This window comes from Nicotiana sylvestris, chromosome 3, assembly GCF_000393655.2.
Source record: "Nicotiana sylvestris chromosome 3, ASM39365v2, whole genome shotgun sequence".
NCBI lineage: Eukaryota > Viridiplantae > Streptophyta > Magnoliopsida > Solanales > Solanaceae > Nicotiana > Nicotiana sylvestris.
In genome coordinates this window covers 109299216-109319118 of record NC_091059.1, presented here as the reverse complement: position 1 = coordinate 109319118, position 19903 = coordinate 109299216, and the positions used below count along the sequence as shown (strand labels likewise).

Below are 19903 nucleotides of genomic sequence, written 5' to 3'. Positions count from 1 at the left end.
GTTCATTTTGCTTGTCTGCAAAATTTGGTGTCATTTGGAGTTGGTTTGATAGGATTCAGACGCTTCGTTGCAATTCTAGAGGTTCTTGAGTTTTCCTTTGAAATTCATATGTTTTGATGTCCGATTCGTAGTTTTAGGTGTTATTTTTGTGTTTTGATCGCGCCAGCAAGTTCGTATGATGTTGTTAGACTTGTGTGGATGTTTGATTTGGAGCCTCGAGGGCTCGGGTGAGTTTCAGATGTGTTTCGGATTGGGTTGAGAGGCATTGGAGCCGGTTATTGAACCAAGGCATACTCCAGGAAGGGGAAGTAAGTTTGTGGTCAACCTTATGTACCAAACGACCCCTTATTGTATATAGTAAGGTATATAAGTTTTGTCTTTGGCCATACAAATATGTGGTTTTAACACCATTCCTCACAGTTCCTATTTTTATCTTCTTTTTGTAATCAATTTTGTCCCTTGGGCCTTAAAGGGCTTGACTAAATTACAAAGGTGAATTGTTTATCTACAAAAGAAACAAAAAGTTTACACTAATGCTATATATAAATAACAAAGAAATGGTGTTCAAAGTGCTGATGAAATTCAGAAGAAGAAGATTGTAGGCATTAGTATTGACAATTCTGATGAACAACAATCAAGAATTTAGAAAAGTTAGACTAAGTTATCAAACAAGTCCATTTTGCCCCTGTTATTTAAGGTGGACAGAAAGGGAATATGCATCCCTTGATGCTATAAGCCTTTAACTAACTTAGAAATGATACCAAATCCCAACAGATTAGTTCTGTGTATGTCAATTAAACTTTATATCAATCTGAGAACTCTCCTAATCATCCCTCATATGCAAAACAATTCTCAGCTTCTTTTTCAATTCATTTAGAAGATAGTAAATAAGAGTCACTTCATCCTTGGCATTGCATTAGTTGACATCGTAATCTCTTGACATCCGAGTGTTTCAGAGGCTTTAACATGAACATCTGAGCTCCTTCTTCCAAGCATCTGTTCATTTAATATGACAAAGTTCGAAACTTGAATATCTTTTGGGTAATTAAATAGTAGCAATTGATAACTTACTGATCAATTCGAGTTGGGATGTTCTCAGATGACATAATCACAACTGGTACATCCTTCAAAATCGACGATTCCTGCTAGCATTTCAAGTAATTAATTTGTGCCAAAAACACCTCATAACCGGAAAAAAAAAAAACTAATTAAAGATGATTAAAACAGTAATGTTCAATGAATGTTGAATTATTACATGAAGACTACCTTGATTTTCTTAAGCAGCTCATAACCAGTCATTCCTGGCATGCAGTAATCTGTTATTATCATATTAACCTTTGATCCCTGCAGAAATAATAAACCAAAAAAAGAAAAGGAAATAGAATATAAACATTAGTACCATCCCTTGCAGAAAGTAAAGCAAATACAAAATTAACAATTATATAATGCTAGCAAAAATTACATTGCCATTTGTAGAATGCTCCTGTTCAGCTCCCAAACCCAAGTACTCCAAGGCCCTCAGACCATTTTCTGCAGTAGTCACTGAAGCAAAGTAGAAACAATTTTTAGAAACTAAAGATTCATTATATTCATCTAATTAATCAATTAATGTCAGGTTCATATTTAAGAACCCATGTTTAGAGCATAACAATTCAAAAGTTCTTTTTTCCAATTTAACCATACTCGATATCCGAACTTTATTGACTTGACCAATCAGCATTCAAGACCAAATAAAAGAGCAAAATGCTTCCTACCAAAAAAATATCAGATGAGTTGAAATAGATAAAATTATCTTTCCTAGGTACAGATGAATCAACTCGAGGCACGGTATTAATTTCTGGCCATACCGAGCTAGCTAGGACCCTTTTTCTTTTGCTACATCCAATATTTATCATCATAAATTATGCTATCCATGTGTATTTTCCTATTTCTGGAAAAAGGAAAATAATGAGAATGACATAAGTTTGAGTCTAAAAGTCCACATCAAAGGATTCGGAAAGATATTTGTGATCACGTATTCATAAAGTTTGGCATATCTAAAAGGTTGACCCAAAAGTCTAAATAAGATGGTGTCATTTTACTTTTCATACACGTTTACCCCACTTCCCCACCTCCCCCTCAAAATAAACTTTTCTCAAAAAATTTCTTTTTATTTTTCTTTAACTGCCGTACCATCGGAATTAGACGTCTTGAATTACATTGCACCTAATACTATTATGTGATAATGATGCAAACTTAACATATGTAAAGTTTAAAAACTACTAATGCTAATCAGGGGATTTATACAGAGGGAAGAGGGTGGTACGCCGTCCGATCGCTCCGATAGAATTTCATATTAGTATTGGTATAACACTGATATTTCATGTAAAAAAAATATATTATTAAAGCAAGGCACCCTGAGTAACAAAGTTGTGGTAGGTGCCATGATCTAAGTGCTTCCTGGCAGGCCCAAGACCCAGGATTTTTTCTTTGAAGGACCAAATATTTTTAGTTTGGTTATCACGTATGTACTTATGCATCAAAAATCTTATAAAGTGAACCAAATAATTAAAAAATGGACCGAATCGAGCCGAGCCGAGTTAATTTAAAATTGAGTCAACTAGCCAAATGTACACCCTAATTCGACCTCCTTGACTAGAGGTAAGTTTACATTAAAGACAGTGACACCCGTAACCATCAAATTATGGATCCGCCTCTAGTGCTAATAGTAGTTTCAATAAAGAAACTTTCAAGATTTTATATATGGACAGAGAATAAGATAATCAAATTGAAACAAATACTAAATTTTTCTTATTTGATAAAGAGAAACCGAAACACACACATTATCCACTCATTGTAAGAAAGTGAGATTATATTACCTTTGCAAGAGGATTTCTTGAGCAATCTCTCGACAAGTTTACGATCAACAAGATTGTCATCCACAGCTAGAACATGGGGTTCCTCTGTTGAAGAAGATGCATAAAAATCCATTCTTTTCACTTGACAATAATAAGGATGATAATAAAAGAAGATGCAAGAAAGAAAACAAGAATCAAGAATATAATCAAAGTGTAAAGAAAAAGCAATGTGGTTTGTGGGTATTTAAAGGAAAAGAAAGATACTTGGAATTTCTGAAGAAAAAGATTTTGAAGAAGGTTGGCGGTTGGGGGTATGTTTAAGGGAAGGAATCAGCAAAAAATAAAATCAAGAAGTGGTCACAGATGTTTTGTGATCTCAAATTTTGCTTCTCTTGATTCGATGTATATATTGTATCAAAACAACAATATCAGTATCTACTAGTACTGTTTCCACAGCTCATTCTCTCTCTCTCTTTTTAAATTTCAAAAGCAAGATTTTTTTATTTTATTTTTGAGGTAAACTAATTAAAGGGTACAACAACAACAATGAGGACGATCCAGTAAAATTCCATTAGTGGGGTCTGGGGAGGTTAGTGTGTACGCACACCTTACCTCTACCCCGATGTATGGAGTAGAGAAGCTGTTTTCGAATGACCCCCGACTCAAGAAGACGAAAAGAGACAATATATTAGTACCATGAACAGAAACCATACAAATAAAAGCATCATCATAAAAACCAGAAAAGAACTAATTAAAGGGTAATAATTAAATAATCCACTGTTTATGTTTATAAAAAGTCAAGTAGGTAGTGAGAAATTTTCTATTTGATATGGTCAGAATATGAGATAGGATCCAAAGTATCAGCAGGCAAAATAGATAGGAATTTGAAAGAATTATGGATACAGTATCTTGCTAAATCTTAATAAATGGGGACCAAATCTGGCTGGTAGCATTGTTAGGATCTTTTACAACAAAATTTTCTCCTAATACAACTAGCTTTAATAGACGTGTTGTCACAAACACTCGAAATAAGGAGTAAATACTTCACCATTTTAATTCAGATACATTTAGTGCGTCTATTTATTTCACTAATTAATACATATACTTTAATTTCTTCGGGATTTTATTCATGGCGCTTTCTCATTCGAATTTTTTCTATGCATTGGACGGTGAAAAAAATATTTATATAATCACTTACTAGTAAAAATATAACTTAAAAACTTGGCAAAACGGTAACTAATTAACATGCTATCACAAGTTAAACTAAAACCGTTTCTTTTCACTCTAATCCTTGTAATTTTGGCTTATAATGGATTTGTTCTTAAAAATATCAAGTTGAACATATTCAGCTTCAAATGTTATCCTATAGGTAAGTAGCAGGGGCGCTCCAACATTGTTGGTGGCTTGAAGCAAAATCTCGATGAGGGGCCCTAATTTGTTAACAAAATAAATTTGTATATTTTTGTTTGAAATCTATTTTTTTAACTTTTTTAAATGATAATATAGCTAATCCGATCCATTTAGATTCTCCTAATACATTATTGATCCTAATGCAAAATTGTTATAGGAATACTGTTTTATGAGGAATATAGGTATTTAACGAAAATTAATTCTTGTTATCTTATTGAGCATACAGATCACATTATTATCTTCTACTTGTAATATTTCCTTTAACGTCGGCTCCCACCCTCCAAGAACTCCACACCTTGCTCTTGGAGTAACTCGAACTCACAACCTCTTGGTTGGAAGTGAAGGGTGCTCACCACTAGAGCAACCCACTCTTGTCAAAAATAAAAGATATGTTTATACCCTTTAAAGAAAAAATTAAATTTTACCCACTAAATAAAAAAATCAAAGATAACTTTATACTCTTTAAATTATTAAAATCTCAACTATCAGTGCTAGTCATAAATTAAAATTTTCTTTTCCTTTTTGTATTAAGTTATTTACTTTTTAACATTAACATACTCAATTTTTATATAAAAAAATTAAAATTACTACCAAGGGAAAGCGGGGCCCTTGTGCTGCCTTACCCTTGAGTCGCCTATGGTAAGTAGTAATATCAAACTCATTTAATGTGTGATGATGAAACTAACAACATGCAATTTGTTTTCCCACGAAATAGGGCCGAAAGGAAGTCGCATGAGCAGTGCGTCAGCTGAATGAGAATTTTCAGTAGCTTTTGTATTTTATTATTTAAATGACAAATTGTTTTAATGCAGCTCGATAAATGAGCTAATTAAAACACTGTGATTAAGAATATATTCCCTCAGTTTACTTTTAGTTGTCTAAGTATTCTAATTTTTTATTTTATTTTTACTTGTCATATTTCGCATATCAAGAGAAAAATAAATTTTTTATTTATTTTACCCTTAGTATTAATTACTCATTACAAATCATTTTCGAAATCCATTAAGACTATACACCAATTAATATGAGTATCATGATAAATTATGCTTTTTATTTATTATTTTTTAAGGGACGTTAAAAGTCAAAAGTAAACAACTTAAAGTGAATGGAGGGAGCACTAACTGTATAATGTATTACAAGGACCACAAAAGAAAAACAAAGATGCCCAACTTTATATAGAACTGCTTTTACAGTTCCTATAAATTGTAGTATAAAGTTTGTATACAAATTATATAAATTGTATGTCTTGATACTGCAACATAAACAATATGTAGGGGAAGTTTAGAATATCTTTAGGAATTCCAAGATATCTGCAAGGATTCATGGTATTTTGTTGTATTATTTGGTCTACTTTTGATATATCTTTGTGATGTTTCTAATGATCAAAAGATATCTTTGTAATATTTCCTTGCTTGTTAATAAAAGCAAAAAATACGTACTATAATATTCAAGAACAAAGGAGTTATTTGAGGGGAAAAAACAAGGAGTTATTTTGTGCTAAATATATGAACATATTCGTCCTGTTTAAAGAAAAAAGAAAAAGGGTAGTCCAAATCCCTAGACGATCAAGATCCGATTCGATTGAGAAAATCAGGAACAACCGTACTGCAGAGATCGTAATCTTTGAATTTTCACGAGTCTTACGAAATAAATCTTTGCTATTTCTCGATAGATTTTCTCGTATAGAATTTCAGAAACTATCCCAATACTGTAGGAGAAAACGTGCCTAAGACGTCAAATCAATTTTAAGGATAGGGTCCCGAAGGGACGGCCCAGTTGGGTTTGGAGGGAGTTGTCCACGCGGGTTCGATCTCCCCTCAATGCACTCTGGGTCTGAGCCTGTCGCACGGGCTTGCCTAGTGCGGTTTATATTTTCTGTGTGATTTGCAGGCTATTACACAGTGGGAGTTTATCCAATGCGCACAATCGAGGCTATAGCGGCTGCGGATTTTTCTAGGGTTCCAAAAAAAAAAAATTTAAGGATAGGAATCCAGACCTATTTCGCCTTTAGTAGCTTTATATGATTAATTCCCACTCCACATAACTTTGCAAAACTCCTCCACTTCTTATATGAGTCCGGAACTAAAATGTGATTATTTTGTACTCAAAGAATCATAATGTGTTCAAAAAAAAAATGCACCATAATATATATATATATATATATATATATATATATATATATAACGCCCTAGCATACCACCTATACCTTAACGGCCGTTTGTCCGTTAAGTTATAGCGCGGTACGATAGGGCGTTACATTTGAACTCAACTGGGCGGGAAGGTATAACGTCCTAATATAAGGCGCTATAGTATAACGACCTTACGTAAGACGCTATACCTATATAAATAAATGAGCCTTCTCCTTCCCCACCAAAACAAAACCCTTTCGCCCGCCCCCCCTTCCCCTTATTTTTAACCAAAAAAAATCGATTGGAGCCCACTGGTCTCACAAAAAGTGTAGATTTTCGGTCCTACATCGTATCTAAGGTGTTATATCGTAGTGGGTTGCTTGTTTCGGCTTCAAATTACCAAATTTTCAACTTTCCAAAAACTTTAAATCGAGGTATTCCGACTTATTTTTTGTTAAAACTCATGTATAAAAATACTAATTAGTTATTTTTACTGTGTTCTATGTTATTTCGTGATTGTTTTGCGATATAATTAATTTGTTATTTTTTATCCGAATTATATTATTAGTGTTCTAAAAAAATTAGTAAAATAGAGAAATTGTTATTAGTTGTTAAAAATATATTAATTAGTTGCTTTTTACATTGGTATATGTTTTTTCGTGATTAAACTAATTTGTTATTTTTTTCGGTTTAGATTATTTATTTGCTAAAAGACTCGTAAAATAGATATATAATAGTCAAAAATAGGTGAGTAACAAACAAACATATAAAATAATAAACAAACATATAAAATAATAAACTACCATATAAAATAATAGACCTGTTGCGTGATAAATTGGAAAAATTTTCTCATCATGAACACAAGAACATTGGATTCCTTGGTGCTACTGGGCCCCAAATATCGAGTCTGAAACCAAAATGTGGTTTATTTGGACTCAAACTAAGTATTGTTATATGAATATTTGATAATTAAATCCTGTATAGTTATAAAAATTAATTATTTAATTTTATTATAGTCAAAAATAGGCGAGTAACAAACAAACATATAAAATAATAATATATAAAATATAAAATTATAATATAGAAAATGTATCAACCTAATTAATAATATAGTAAAAAATATCGAATACATTTTAATATTAAAGATATTACAATATATTTAAAGATGTTAAGCAATGAAAAAGAAAAATACTTTAATTAATGTTGTTCAATTTATAGTAGTCGTCATGGAGGTTAAGCCTGTGCATCCCGGACCTGCCTCGCTGGAGCTATTGTTGCTATAGGTCGAGCATAGGTCTTCGTACATATGGGAGGGGCAGTTATTGCCCAGACGTTCCGTGCTAGACGAGTAGACGATATGTGAGACTTTCTTAGGGCCCACCATCTCCATCCCCGTATATTGAGATGCCTTCAGGATACGGGTTTCTATAAGATTATTGTGATTGGCCGGCTGCTGTTGGATTGGTCGTTGATCACGGCTTTGATAGAGCGGTGGCGACCGGAGACGCACATATTTCATTTACCTATTAGTGATGCTACTATGACGCTTCAGGACATGGAGGTTCTGTATGGGCTGCCGGTTGATGATCATCCTGTAGCTTTACCACATGCTCTCAAAGATTATACAGGAGTGCAGTACCTGGAGATATTGCAGCGGCTCACCGGTTTCCAACAAGCGGAGGATGCTGCATTGGTTGGGGCTAGTCGTCTACAGTTAACGCCCGTCCAGTTGCATCTGGAAGCGATGTATGCAGACATTACGGATGATACACCGGATCTTCATATTAACCGGTACATGAGATTGTTGATGCTGCTTATGTTTGGAGGAGTATTGTTCCCGAACACTTTGGAAAACCTAGTCAGCTTGAGATTTCTTCATCATCTTGAACGGTAAGATGATTTACCTAGTTACAACTGGGGTGTAACTATTCTTGGTTACTTGTACAGGCAGATGTGCCGAGCTAGCATGGGCACCCAGTGCAACGTTGCCGGATTTTTTCCGTTGTTGCAGGTGAAACATAGTCAATTATTTTCATGATTATAACATACATAGTAAAAATATACCTTAAATTTTACGTCAAAATTGTATATTAGGTCTGGGCCTGGGGGCAGTTCCTGCAGTTGCAGCCACCTCTACCACCCATCGCTGTAGGTGCACCACCTCCACCGTTTCTCCCTTTAGCTAGGAGGTGGGTTGATAGGCGAGGCAACGAATGCGAGTTCGAGGCCCGACATAATCTCCCCTATTGCAGGGATTTGTTGGATATGCTAGAGGGCGCACAGGTAAATGTATACTTAAGTTTACTTGGCCTGACTTTATATGTGTTGCGTATTCTCACAATTTCTGTTTTTACTTAATAGTTCATTTGGAGGCCATACAGCGACGAGCTAATAGCTGGTTTTCCCGATTATTGCTCGACCAGTCAACTTATGTGGAGCTCTTCCGTCCCGTTGATGTATCTCAATATTGTCAAGCATCATGCCACCGAGCGAGTCCTTCACCAGTTTGGTACACCGTAACTTGTACCTATTCGCCCGCTTGGCTTAGTACACATTACCAACGGGATAATCGTTCCAGGGTTGATCAAACATATATGGACCGGCTAGAGGCGCAGATCGAGATTTAGGACCAGCGGCATGACCTGATTCCGCCACCCCCTCCACCCGAGCATATGGATGGTGAGCATGAGTATATGGGCAGGTACCACATCGTTACCTGACTTTTCGTCGGAAATATCATTCATCGCGTTGCTGGTCGGTAGGTTCCATACGCCGGGAGGCATGAGGCACTGGTATGTTATTTGGTATATTTACTTATAACATTAACCTAGCGTTCCGTAATTAATATTTTACATGTTGTGCAGGCTATTGGCCTATATCTTTTCTACCAGTTGGGACTACAGATGCACCAGCATACTAGCCAGGGAGAGGCCGCTTTGCACGAGTATGGTCGGCAGGTTACAGATCTAGCTTCTTGGACATTGAGGCGAGCCCGAGATGATGAGCGCTTAGTGTTACGACTCCAAATACCCGGTCGTGATGGCACCTATCACATTACTAGGCAAGCCAACCTAAACATTAATCACAACCCCTTTTCTTTTATAAAGCCATTTTTCTAGCACGAGTTTAAATACCAATTTTCATAAACAGTGTTTAAAACAACTAAAAATGTGCGAAAATTGATAAAATATAAGACAACACATCCCAAACATCTGGTGTCACGAGTCTAGAGCCTCTAGATACATAACTGAATGTCTAATACATCAGTAGTCTGAAAATACAAGAAAAGAACAAGATAAGAAGGAGAAAATAAGGATGCAGACTCCATGCAGCTACCTTGCAATCTCCGACAAACTCTGGATAAGCTGAGGACTCTCACTCCACCACTCGGGCACCTGGATCTGCATACAAGGTGCAAGGAATAACGTGAGTATGCCAACTCAGTAAGTAACTAAAGTAAATAAGGTCTGAAAGCAGTGACGAGCAGTTATGTCACGACCCGGATTTTCTACCCTCGGGAGTCGTGATGGTGCCTACTAATGTGAGCTAGGCAAGCAATTATTGAACAAACTACCTTTTTACTCATTTTATACTCTTTAACCTTTATAAACAAAAAACTTGTAAATAGCAGAAAAATTTAGAATAGCGGAAGAAAGCAATGAAATATCTGAACATGTAACTATTACAACTGATTAAGCCTTAACCACCCAGAACTGGTGTCACAATGTCACAGACGGTCTAAGATTTACTATATACAAAGTCTGAAAAAAATAACGATACACTGTTTCTGAATTTAGAAAAATGAAACAGGAAATAAGGGATAGAGGGAGATGCCAGGGCCTGCGGACGCCTGCAGGTCTACCTTGGATCTTCACGTGGACTGAAGGTAGCCTCCAAACTACGGTCCAAAAGCTGCTCCGGAATCTACACATAGTGCAGAGTGTAGTATCAGCGCAACCGACCCCATGTGCTGGTAAGTTCCTAACCTAACCTCCGCGAAGTAGTGACGAGGCTAGGACCAGACTACCAAATAAACCTGCACAATTCAACTATATACAACAGAAAAGAAGAACAATAATAAACAGTCAAATACGGGAGGGGTAGCATGCTGCGGGGGAGATATCAATTCAGAACAGAAAGACAACAAGTAATTGAAGGAAATAGTAAATCTCGGATAACAACAAGAACTAGAAATCAATAAGTGCACGGCATCACCCTTCGTGCTTTTACTCTCGTCCTCACCAAAGCAATCAAGTAATGAAAATGTGCACGGAATCACCCTTCGTGCTTTTGCTCTCGTCCTCACCATATAATCAATATAATCGGCACGGAATGGTACATCGTGTGGCACGACATCACCCTTCGTGCTTTACACTCTTTCCTCAGAAACCATACACGGCATCACCCTTCGTGCTTTATCACTCTCTCACCCAACAATACACGACATCACCCTTCGTGCTTTAACTCTCTTCCTCGCCCAAACAACAATCACAAACAATAAGGCAAGGAAATAAATGAAACTACATTAAGAATCCCGATAAGGGAATAATAATTCAACAACAAGTCCCAGCAAGGGACAACATCAAAACAACAACAACATCCCGACAAGGGAGATAACATTAAAAGCAACAATATCCCGGCAATGGAGATAACATAATGATTCTCTTCTCTTTTTCACTTTTACTTCACAACTCATTTCACCACTTTGAGCCAATGCTCTAAAAGGTTCAATTTCCACTTAAACTTTCACATTTCATTGACAACTCGAGCTAACACTCCTAAATGTTCAATTGTCATAATTACTCCCACAAACTTTGCCCAACAATAGAAATCATCATCAAAGCATGAATAATACAACAGGGCCATAATAGTCACAATATAAGACTCACGAGCACGCTTGACACCAACGTATAGATACTCGTCACCATGCCTATATGTCATACTCGACAAATACCACATAGAAAATAGGACTCGACTCCTAATCCCTCAAGCTAAAGTTAGACCAAACACTTACCTCGATGCCACGAACACAATTTACGTCTCAATTACTGCTTTACCCCTTAATTCCACCACCAATTCGCTCGTATCTAGTCACAAGTTACTTAATTACATCAATAAATGCTAAATGAATCAACTCCAATGCATGAAAATGAGTTTTCCAAAGTTTTACCCAAAAAGTCAAAAATCGCCCCTGGGCCCACATGGTCAAAACTCGAGGTTCGAACCAAAACCCGATTATCCATTCCCCCACAAACCCAAATATATAATTTGTTTTGAAATCGGACCTCAAATCGATGTCCAAATCCCCAATTTTTGAAAAACCTAGGTTCTACCCAAAACACCCAATTTCCCCCATGAAAATTATAGATTTGGAGTTGAAATCATGTTAAAGGATGTTAATGATTGAAGGAAACGAGTTAAAATTGACCTACAATTGATTTGGAAGAAGAGTTGTTCTTGAAAAATCGCCCTAGGGAGTTTATGTTTTGAAAAGATGTGAAAAATGGTTGATTTTTGGCTAAGTATAAAAATTGCAGGTAGTAGTTATGGGAAATGCGAACAGGGTTTGCAATTGCGAACCCCGACCTCTGCTAAGTTGGGAATTGCGAACAGCCTCTCGCAAATGCGAGTTGGGAATTGCGAAGGTAGGGTCGCATTTGCGACTACTGGCTAGGAAGGGAGGCATCGCATTTGCGATGGAATCCTCGCAATTGCGAGGATGGGCTGGCCTAGGCTTCTTTCGTATTTGCGACATGCCTCTCACAATTGCGATCTCGCATTTGTGAGCCAGGCTTTGCAAATGCGAAGCCTGCAGGCCTGCAATGTAACAACTAAAAATCTGCAATTCCTCAAGTCCAAAATCCACCCCGTGGCCTATCCAAAACTCACCCCAACCCTCGAAGCTCCAAACCAAACATGCAAACCACCCTAAAATCATCATACAGACTCGCTCATGCATTCGAATCACTAAAATAACATCAACAACTATGAATTTAGCATAAAAATCATGAAATTTGCTTAAGAACTTCAAATTTCCAATTTTTCTCAAAAACAATCCGTTTCACGTCGTTTCAAGTCCGTTTCTTACCAAACTTCACAGACTTATCTTAAATAATATATAAGACCTGTACCGGGTGCCGTAACCAAAATACGGGCCCGATACTATCAAGTTTTAATCAAAATTCATTTCCAAATCTCATAAATAATTTTAGAAAACAATTTTCTTTAAAAAATTCATTTCTCGGGCTTGAGACCTCGGAATTCGATTCCGGGCATACACCCAAGTCCCATATTTTCCTACGGACCCTCCGAGATCGTCAAATTATGGGTCCGGGTCCGTTTACCCAAAATGTTGACCGAAGTCAACTTAATTAATTTAATAGTCAAAATTTATTATTTTTCACAGATTTTCACATAATAGCTTTCCGGCTACGCGCCCAGACTCCGCACACAAATCGAGGTGATGCTGAAAGAGATTTTTTAAGGCCTCGAAACGCAGAATTCATTTTAAAAATAGGTGATGACCTTTTGGGTCATCACAAGTTAAAAATCATATAAGTGAATACACAACAGGATAACAGATCAAATTCCACAGTTTAAAAACCCTTCCATCATAAAATCATCAATTTCAGTTTAAATACTTGAATATACCTAGAATTTTTTCAATAGAGACTTATTTTAAAAGAAGAGTGAAATCAGTGAAATTATCATAACTGGGCCCCTTGGGCAAGGTATCACTCAGAATATGGCCTCTCGAGCAGCCTCTCAGTCACTCGTGACTCAACTCTCGTCACTCAGTACTCACTCTCAGCACTCAGGCTCATTAGTATCTCATAATAATAATAATCATAGTAACTGCTGCGGCGTGCAGCCTGATCTATAATTTATAGTCGACTACGCTCACTGGGGGTATACAGACTCCGGAGGGGCTCCTACAACCCAAGCGTTATATCGCTGCGGCGCGCAGCCCGATCCAATATATATACTGCTGCGGCGCGCAACCCGATCCAATATATATACCGCTGTGGCGTGCAACCCGATCCATAATATATAATATATATATATCTTCACTATTAGGTTCTTAACCTCTCTTAGTCATTAACCTCACAACCACTCAGACGTAACAGTAGAAATTAGGGAACTCAGTCCGAACAGTCCTCACATTTAAGAAGTACTGTGATAAACCAGTTTTAAACAATTAAACAGGTAAAACATGACTGAGGATATGCTTTCAAACAAATAGAATGAGGAAAAACAGTAGAAATGCCCCTAAAAGTCTCAGCAAGTCAACACAAGGCCCCAAACATGGCATACAACCCATAATACAGTATAAATGACTAAAGTACGGAATATCATAAGGTTTCAAATCAAATACGCGGCTCAATAGTCGCTACGGGACGGACCAAGTCACAATCCCTACCGGTGCACGCCCACACGCTTGTCACCTAACATGTGCGTCACCACATTTATCAAAACAATTCAAATACCAGGGTTTTGTACCCTTAGTTCCAAATTTACAATGGTTACTTACCTCAAAACAGTGAAAATACTACTCCACGACGCCTTTGCCCCTCGAATCGGCCTCCACTCACGTCGAATCTATCCAAAATCAGAATCACGACGTCAAAATATGCTAAGGGAACGAAGCCCAAGCGAAAACAATCAAATAATACCAAAAATCCCGAAATTAGCCAAACCCGACCCCGGACCCACATCTCGAAACTTGATAAAAAATCACATCAACGGAATTCTTATCCTTCCACGAGTCCATACATACCAAGAACACTGAAATCGGAGTCCAAATGACCCCTCAAATTCTCATTTTAAAGTCTCTTAATCTCAAGCCTTAATCCCCAATATTTCTTCCTTAATCTCCACTAATACCTTGATTAAACAATGGAAAAATGATCATAAACCCAAATAATGAAGCTTAGGAACTTACCCAACTGATATCCCTTGATTTCTCCGGAAATCCACTGCCTTAGCCTCTTTCCCGTCTTAAAAAATGGAGTATTTTGCAAAATTCGCGAAGAAAACAATATATACCTTCTGGCCAGGGATTTTCGCATCTGCGGCCAGTCTGCCGCTTCTGCGGTACCGCATTTGCGGACAACCAACCGCTTCTACGGTTTTTCATTAACTCAGCCTCAATCCGCATCTGTGATGCATTAGCCGTCGCAGGTGCGGTCCATTAACCGCTTCTACGGTTTCTTGAGTTCCTAGCTTAATTCTGTTTCTGCAGTTTCCTTCTCTGCATCTACGATATCTCACCTGCGGTCCCCAATCCGCAGGTGCAGAAATACCAGAAGCAGAAAAATTCTGCAGCTTCAAAAAAATCTCAACTCCCCGTCAACCATCCGAAATCACCCCGAGGCCTCAGGGACCTTAACCAAAAACACCAACATATCCCAAAACCTTATTCAAACTTATACCAATCTTCAAAATACCTCAAACAACACCAAATCAACCAAAACACATCGGATTCAAGCCCAGGTTTCCAAAATCTCTAAATTACGCTTTTGATCAAAAGCCCGACCAAACCACGTTCGAATGACCTAAAATTTTACATACACATCCCAAATGACACAACAGAACTACTGCAACTCTCGGAATTCCATTCCGAGCCCTATATCAAAATCTCACCTACCAACCGGAAATCACCAAAATCCCAACTTCGCCAATTGAAACCTAAATCTACTCCGAACCTCCAAAACTCATTCCGATAATGCTCCTAAGTCCCAAATCACCTCCCGAAGCTATCCAACCATCAGAACTCACATCCAAGCCCTCTAACACACAAGTCAACCTCTGGTTGACTTTTTCAACTTAAACTCACTCCAAAGAGACTAAGTGTCTCAAATCTTACCAAATCCTTTCCGAACTCGAGCCAACCAATCCGATCACATATATAACCAAGAAATAAAGCAATAAGAAGCATAAATGGGGGAAACGAAGCGGTAACTCATGAGACGACTGGACGAGTCGTCATATCCTCCCCAACTTAAACAAATATTCCTCCTCGAGCGAGTCAAGAAATATACATGAAGCCTCAAACAGGTGAGGATATCTGCTTCGCATCTCTCGGTCGGTCTCCCAGGTAGCCTCCTCCACGAGCCGACCTCTCCACTACACCTTCACTAAAGCTATATCCTTTGACCTCAACTTTCAAACTTGATGACCCAAAATAGCTACTGGTTCCACATCATAAGTCAAATCATCATCCAACTGAACCGTGCTGAAATTCAGAACATCAGACGGATCCCCAATATACTTCCGGAGCATAGAAACATGAAATATCGGATGCACACTCGACAAGCTGGGTGGAAAAGTAAGCTCATAAGCCACCTCTCCAATCCTCCAAAGCACCTCAAAAGGCCCAATGAACCAATGACTCACTTTCCCTTTCTTCCCAAATCTCATAACACCCTTCATGGGTGAAACCTTCAACAGAACCTTCTCGCCAACCATGTAGGACACATCCAGAACCTTCCTGTCAGCATAACTTTTCTGTCTCGACTACGCTGTACGAAGCCTCTCCTGAATCACTTTCACCTTGTCTAAAGCATCCTGCACCAAGTCTGTACCCAATAGCCTAGCCTCACCCGGCTCAAACCAACCAATTGGAGATCTACACCGCCTCCCATACAAAGCCTCGTACGGAGCCATCTGAATACTCGACTGGTAGCTATTATTATAAGCAAACTCTAAAAGCGGTAGAAACTCATCCCACGATCCTCCGAAATCAATGACACAAGCACGCAACATGTCTTCCAATATCTGAATAGTGCGCTCGGACAACCCATCCGTTTGAGGGTGAAAAGCTATGCTCAACTCAACCTGAGTACCCAACTCCCTCTGCACGGCTCACCACAAGATATTCACTTGAGAATTTATTGATATTCTCTCAAGCATTAAAGAGTTGATCTAGCATTGAAGTCACTAGTGTGTCAAGAATAAGAAGACAACTCCACTAAAGGATCAGTTTCACAATGAGTCTATATGTATCTGTAGTTGAGTTGTAATCTTGTTATTTGTTCTTCATTGTAACTCCTATCTTGCTTTCTTAGAAGATGTGTTTTAGGAAACCCAAAATCAGAAACCTTTTGAGTTTGTATTGTGACTAGAGTTAGTCATAAGTTAAAGTCTTTGTAACTAGTGAGTGACAATGTGGCTTGTGGTAAGTGTATCACAAGTTAGTTGAGTTGAAGTCTTTGTAATAGAGTCATTACAAAGTGGCTTGTAATAGTGTTGTTACAAGTTAGTGAAGTTGAAAGCTTACAAGTGTAGGTCGTAGTTTTTGTCCCTTTGAGTGGGATTTTTCCACGTAAAAATCCCGTGTCTCTTTTACTTACTACTTTATTAGTATTCTCAGTGGAAACTCATAGAGGGCCAGGTACTCTATAGTTGACTCATATAAAGTAATAATTGGTATCAGAACAGGTTCTTTCTAAAAGGTTAACACCTAGAAAGGATCTCAATGGCTGCTCCACCCAACTTTGAGGAAGGCCAATCAACCTACAGACCTCCTAGATTCAATGGTCAGTACTACGGCTAGTGGAAGACTCGTATGCATGATTTTATAATGGCTGAAGACTCAGAACTATGGGATGTCATTTGTGATGGTCCACATGTTCCTATGAAGAAGCTTGGAGAAACTGGACCAATGGTGCCGAAAGACAGAAAAGAGTACTGTGATGTTGACAGAAAGCTATAGAAAAAAACTATCATGCCAAGAAAATCTTGGTATGTGGTATAGGACCTGATGAGTACAACAGAATCTTAGCTTGTGATTATGCCAAAGAAATATGGGAAGCATTGCAAACCGCACATGAAGGAACTACTCAGGTTAAATAGTCCAAGATTGACATGCTGACCACTGAGTATGAGCTCTTCAGGATGAAGGATGATGAGTCTATACAAGATATGCACACTAGGTTCACATCCATCATAAATGGCTTCATTCACTTGGAGATGTTATTCCCAGAAACAAGCTTGTAAAGAAGATTCTCAGTGTTCTACCTGGCTTTTGGGAGAGTAAGGTGAATGCCATCACTGAAGCTAAAAATTTACAAACTCTAACCATGGATGAGCTGATTGGAAATCTAAAGACATACGAAATGAAAAGAAAGAAAGACAGTGAAAGGAGAGAGCCAAAGAAGGAAAAGAACCTGGTGCTTAAGGCTAAAAACAGTGACTCAAGTGAAGAAGATAGTGATATGGCCTATCTTACTAAAATGTTTCAAAAGATGGTTCGAAGAAATGGTGGTATACCAAAGAGGGGCAGTTCAAGTAAGGCAAGGAACAATAATCTCTGTCACAAGTGCGGAAAGCCGGGGCATTTCATCAAAGACCGTCCACTTCTGAAACAGGAGCAATACAAACAAAACCTTGACAAAGTAGCAAAAAGGAACCCGGTTCTAGACAAATGATTCAGTCGAAAAAGTGCAGTTGACAATATTGTGAAGCAAGCTCTTGCTGCTTGGGGAGACTCCTCCGGTGAATCGGAAGGGGAACCAGATGCAGAAAACAACTCCATGATGGCAATGGAAACTGAAGCAACGAAATATGACTCATTGTTTGCGCTGATGGCTTAGTCTGACGATGATGAAGAGGATGAAGATGATGAGGTAAATTTCAGGGATGTTTAGAGAAATCTAAAGTCCTACTCTTCTAAGAAATTAAGGTCATAAGCAAATGTTCTAATTGATGCATATTATACCCTTATTAATGATAAGGAGATCTTGACCATAGAGCTAGGAGATGCTAAACAATCTAGAGATGATCTGGTAGTCTGTGTAGTGGATCTAAATGAGACCATAGCTAATCTTGAAAAAGAAAAGGAAGCTTTGAATAAAAAAATAAATAGTGTAGAAAATGAGAGAGATGACTTGATGGTAATGGTTGTTGATTTGAAGGAAACCATAGAAGGCTTTAGCATTGAAAAACACACTCTAGAAGAGAAAATTACAGCTACTGAGCAAGAGAGGGATGACTTTTTAGTGATAATCACTGACCTAGAGGAAACTATTGAGAGACTCAAATCAGAACTTAGGCCTACAAGTATTGAAAAAGGGAAAGAAGTAGCTAGTGAGTTACGCATCAAGCTTGAAAAGGAATTAAATGATGTTAAAACTAGTCTATGTGGTGAACTTGAGAAAAATAGGCAGCTTCAAGCTGAACTGAAGAAAGTAAAAATTGATCTCGAGAAATCTCTCAAGTGGACCTAGTCCTCAGATGTTGTCACTGCCATGTACTTCAACAATAGTGGAAACAAGCAGGGAATCGGGTTTCAAAAGGAGAAAATTCCTTACAACCCTCACAACAAGTATGTCACAATTTCTGATATTTGGCGTTGTACCCACTGTGGGAACAATGGGCACTTCAAAGAAAATTGCCAGGCCAGGGTTCAATCTCTTCAGAAAAACAAATCGTTTACTGAAAAAGTGACTACTAAAGAGGGACCAGGTACCACTCGCAAAAAAATGAATATTGCATGCATGAACTAGAAAAGCTCTTATCCATCCCTTTTCTCATAACAGGGGACCCAAATTAGTTGGGTTCCTAAATCTAACCCATAATTTATATGTGCAGGGAATAGTGAGAGGAAGCGGATTGCAATGGTTCATGAACAATGGATACTAAAAGCACATGAGTGGAAACACCATGGATTGTCTCTCACTGAAAGCCCTGCATGAAAGGGAATGAATCCTTTGGAAATAAAAAGGGGTACATTCTCGGTGTTGGAAAAGTTGGAAAGTCTCTTTCACACTTGACTGAGAGCGTGTACTATGTGGATTGCTTGAAGTACAGTCTCTTGAGTATTTCTCAAATCTTTGATAAAGGGAAAAAAGTAGAGTTCTTATCAAAAAGTGTGCGCAGTTACCAATTTGGTAACTGGTGAAGTGGTCTTAGTAGCCAAAAGATACAAGAACATCTACATCGCTTACCTTAGATCTCTACAAGCTGGTGATATGAGCTGCTTGAAGGCAGTTGATAATGATGCAGAACTTTGGCATAAAATATTGGGACATGCAAGCTTCTCACTTCTAAATGAACTGATTCAGAAGGACCTGGTTCGTGGGCTGCCAAATTCAAGATGCACCTGGACACTGTTTCTTAGAACAAAGAAAGAGACTTTTGAGGTATTTGCGAAATTTATCAAGAAGATCCAAGTGAAGATGGAACTGAAGGAAGCATGCATCAGATCTGACCACGGGGCAGAATCTGTCAACGCCAAATTTGATGAGTTTTGTAATGAAAATGGGAACACTCACAACTTCTCAGCACCAAGGATTCCACAGCTAAATGGTGTTGTTGAAAGGAAGTACAGAACTTAGGAAGACATGGCATGGACAATGCTCATCGACAGGGGAATCACTAAAAATTTTGGGCAGAAGCAATAAACACTGTTTACTACTTGGTGAATAGGTGTATGATTAGGTTCCTCCTAAACAAAATCCCCCATGAGCTACTCAACGGAAGAAAACCAAAGATAACTCATCTGAGAACCTTTGGATGAAAATGCTA

The 19903-nt window shown here is 37.9% G+C and overlaps 2 protein-coding genes across 4 annotated transcripts; both read right to left on the bottom strand.

Moving 5' to 3' along the window:
• Positions 1 to 581: 581 nt before the first annotated feature.
• Positions 582 to 3387, bottom strand: LOC104219354 (two-component response regulator ARR17). Of its 3 annotated transcripts, none has more exons than XM_009770027.2 (5): positions 2859 to 3343; positions 1463 to 1542; positions 1267 to 1344; positions 1072 to 1142; positions 582 to 996 (listed from the first exon to the last, which is right to left on the bottom strand). In XM_009770027.2, the coding sequence occupies exons 1-5, from the start codon at positions 2968 to 2970 to the stop codon at positions 900 to 902; spliced, it is 438 nt and encodes a 145-aa protein (XP_009768329.1). In that variant the 5' UTR covers positions 2971 to 3343; the 3' UTR covers positions 582 to 899. The 3 variants fall into 3 exon arrangements, with proteins under 3 accessions (XP_009768329.1, XP_009768331.1, XP_009768330.1); XM_009770029.2 differs by lacking the exon at positions 2859 to 3343 and adding an exon at positions 1684 to 1901; XM_009770028.2 differs by having other exon boundaries at positions 894 to 1025; positions 2859 to 3387.
• A 6244-nt stretch (positions 3388 to 9631) lies between these two features.
• On the bottom strand, positions 9632 to 15844 carry LOC138887823 (uncharacterized). Its single transcript, XM_070169611.1, has 4 exons — positions 15548 to 15844; positions 9951 to 9977; positions 9713 to 9777; positions 9632 to 9647 (listed from the first exon to the last, which is right to left on the bottom strand). The coding sequence occupies exons 1-4, from the start codon at positions 15842 to 15844 to the stop codon at positions 9632 to 9634; spliced, it is 405 nt and encodes a 134-aa protein (XP_070025712.1).
• Positions 15845 to 19903: the final 4059 nt, after the last annotated feature.

What these genes read in the sequence shown, in the direction of transcription:
- LOC104219354 (XM_009770027.2), bottom strand. Translation starts at nt 2,970, where the DNA reads ATGGATTTTTATGCATCTTCTTCAACAGAGGAACCCCATGTTCTAGCT. An exon ending in CAAGAAATCCTCTTGCAAAG is followed by an intron (nt 1,543 to 2,858) that starts GTAATATAATCT and finishes ACTTTGCTTCAG; the next exon opens with TGACTACTGCAGAAAATGGT. An exon ending in AGCTGCTTAAGAAAATCAAG is followed by an intron (nt 1,143 to 1,266) that starts GTAGTCTTCATG and finishes AAATGCTAGCAG; the next exon opens with GAATCGTCGATTTTGAAGGA.
- LOC138887823 (XM_070169611.1), bottom strand. Translation starts at nt 15,844, where the DNA reads ATGGTTGGCGAGAAGGTTCTGTTGAAGGTTTCACCCATGAAGGGTGTT. An exon ending in TAGCTATTTTGGGTCATCAA is followed by an intron (nt 9,978 to 15,547) that starts GTTTGAAAGTTG and finishes TTGTTTATAAAG; the next exon opens with GTTAAAGAGTATAAAATGAG. An exon ending in AGTATAAAATGAGTAAAAAG is followed by an intron (nt 9,778 to 9,950) that starts GTAGTTTGTTCA and finishes CCTTGTATGCAG; the next exon opens with ATCCAGGTGCCCGAGTGGTG.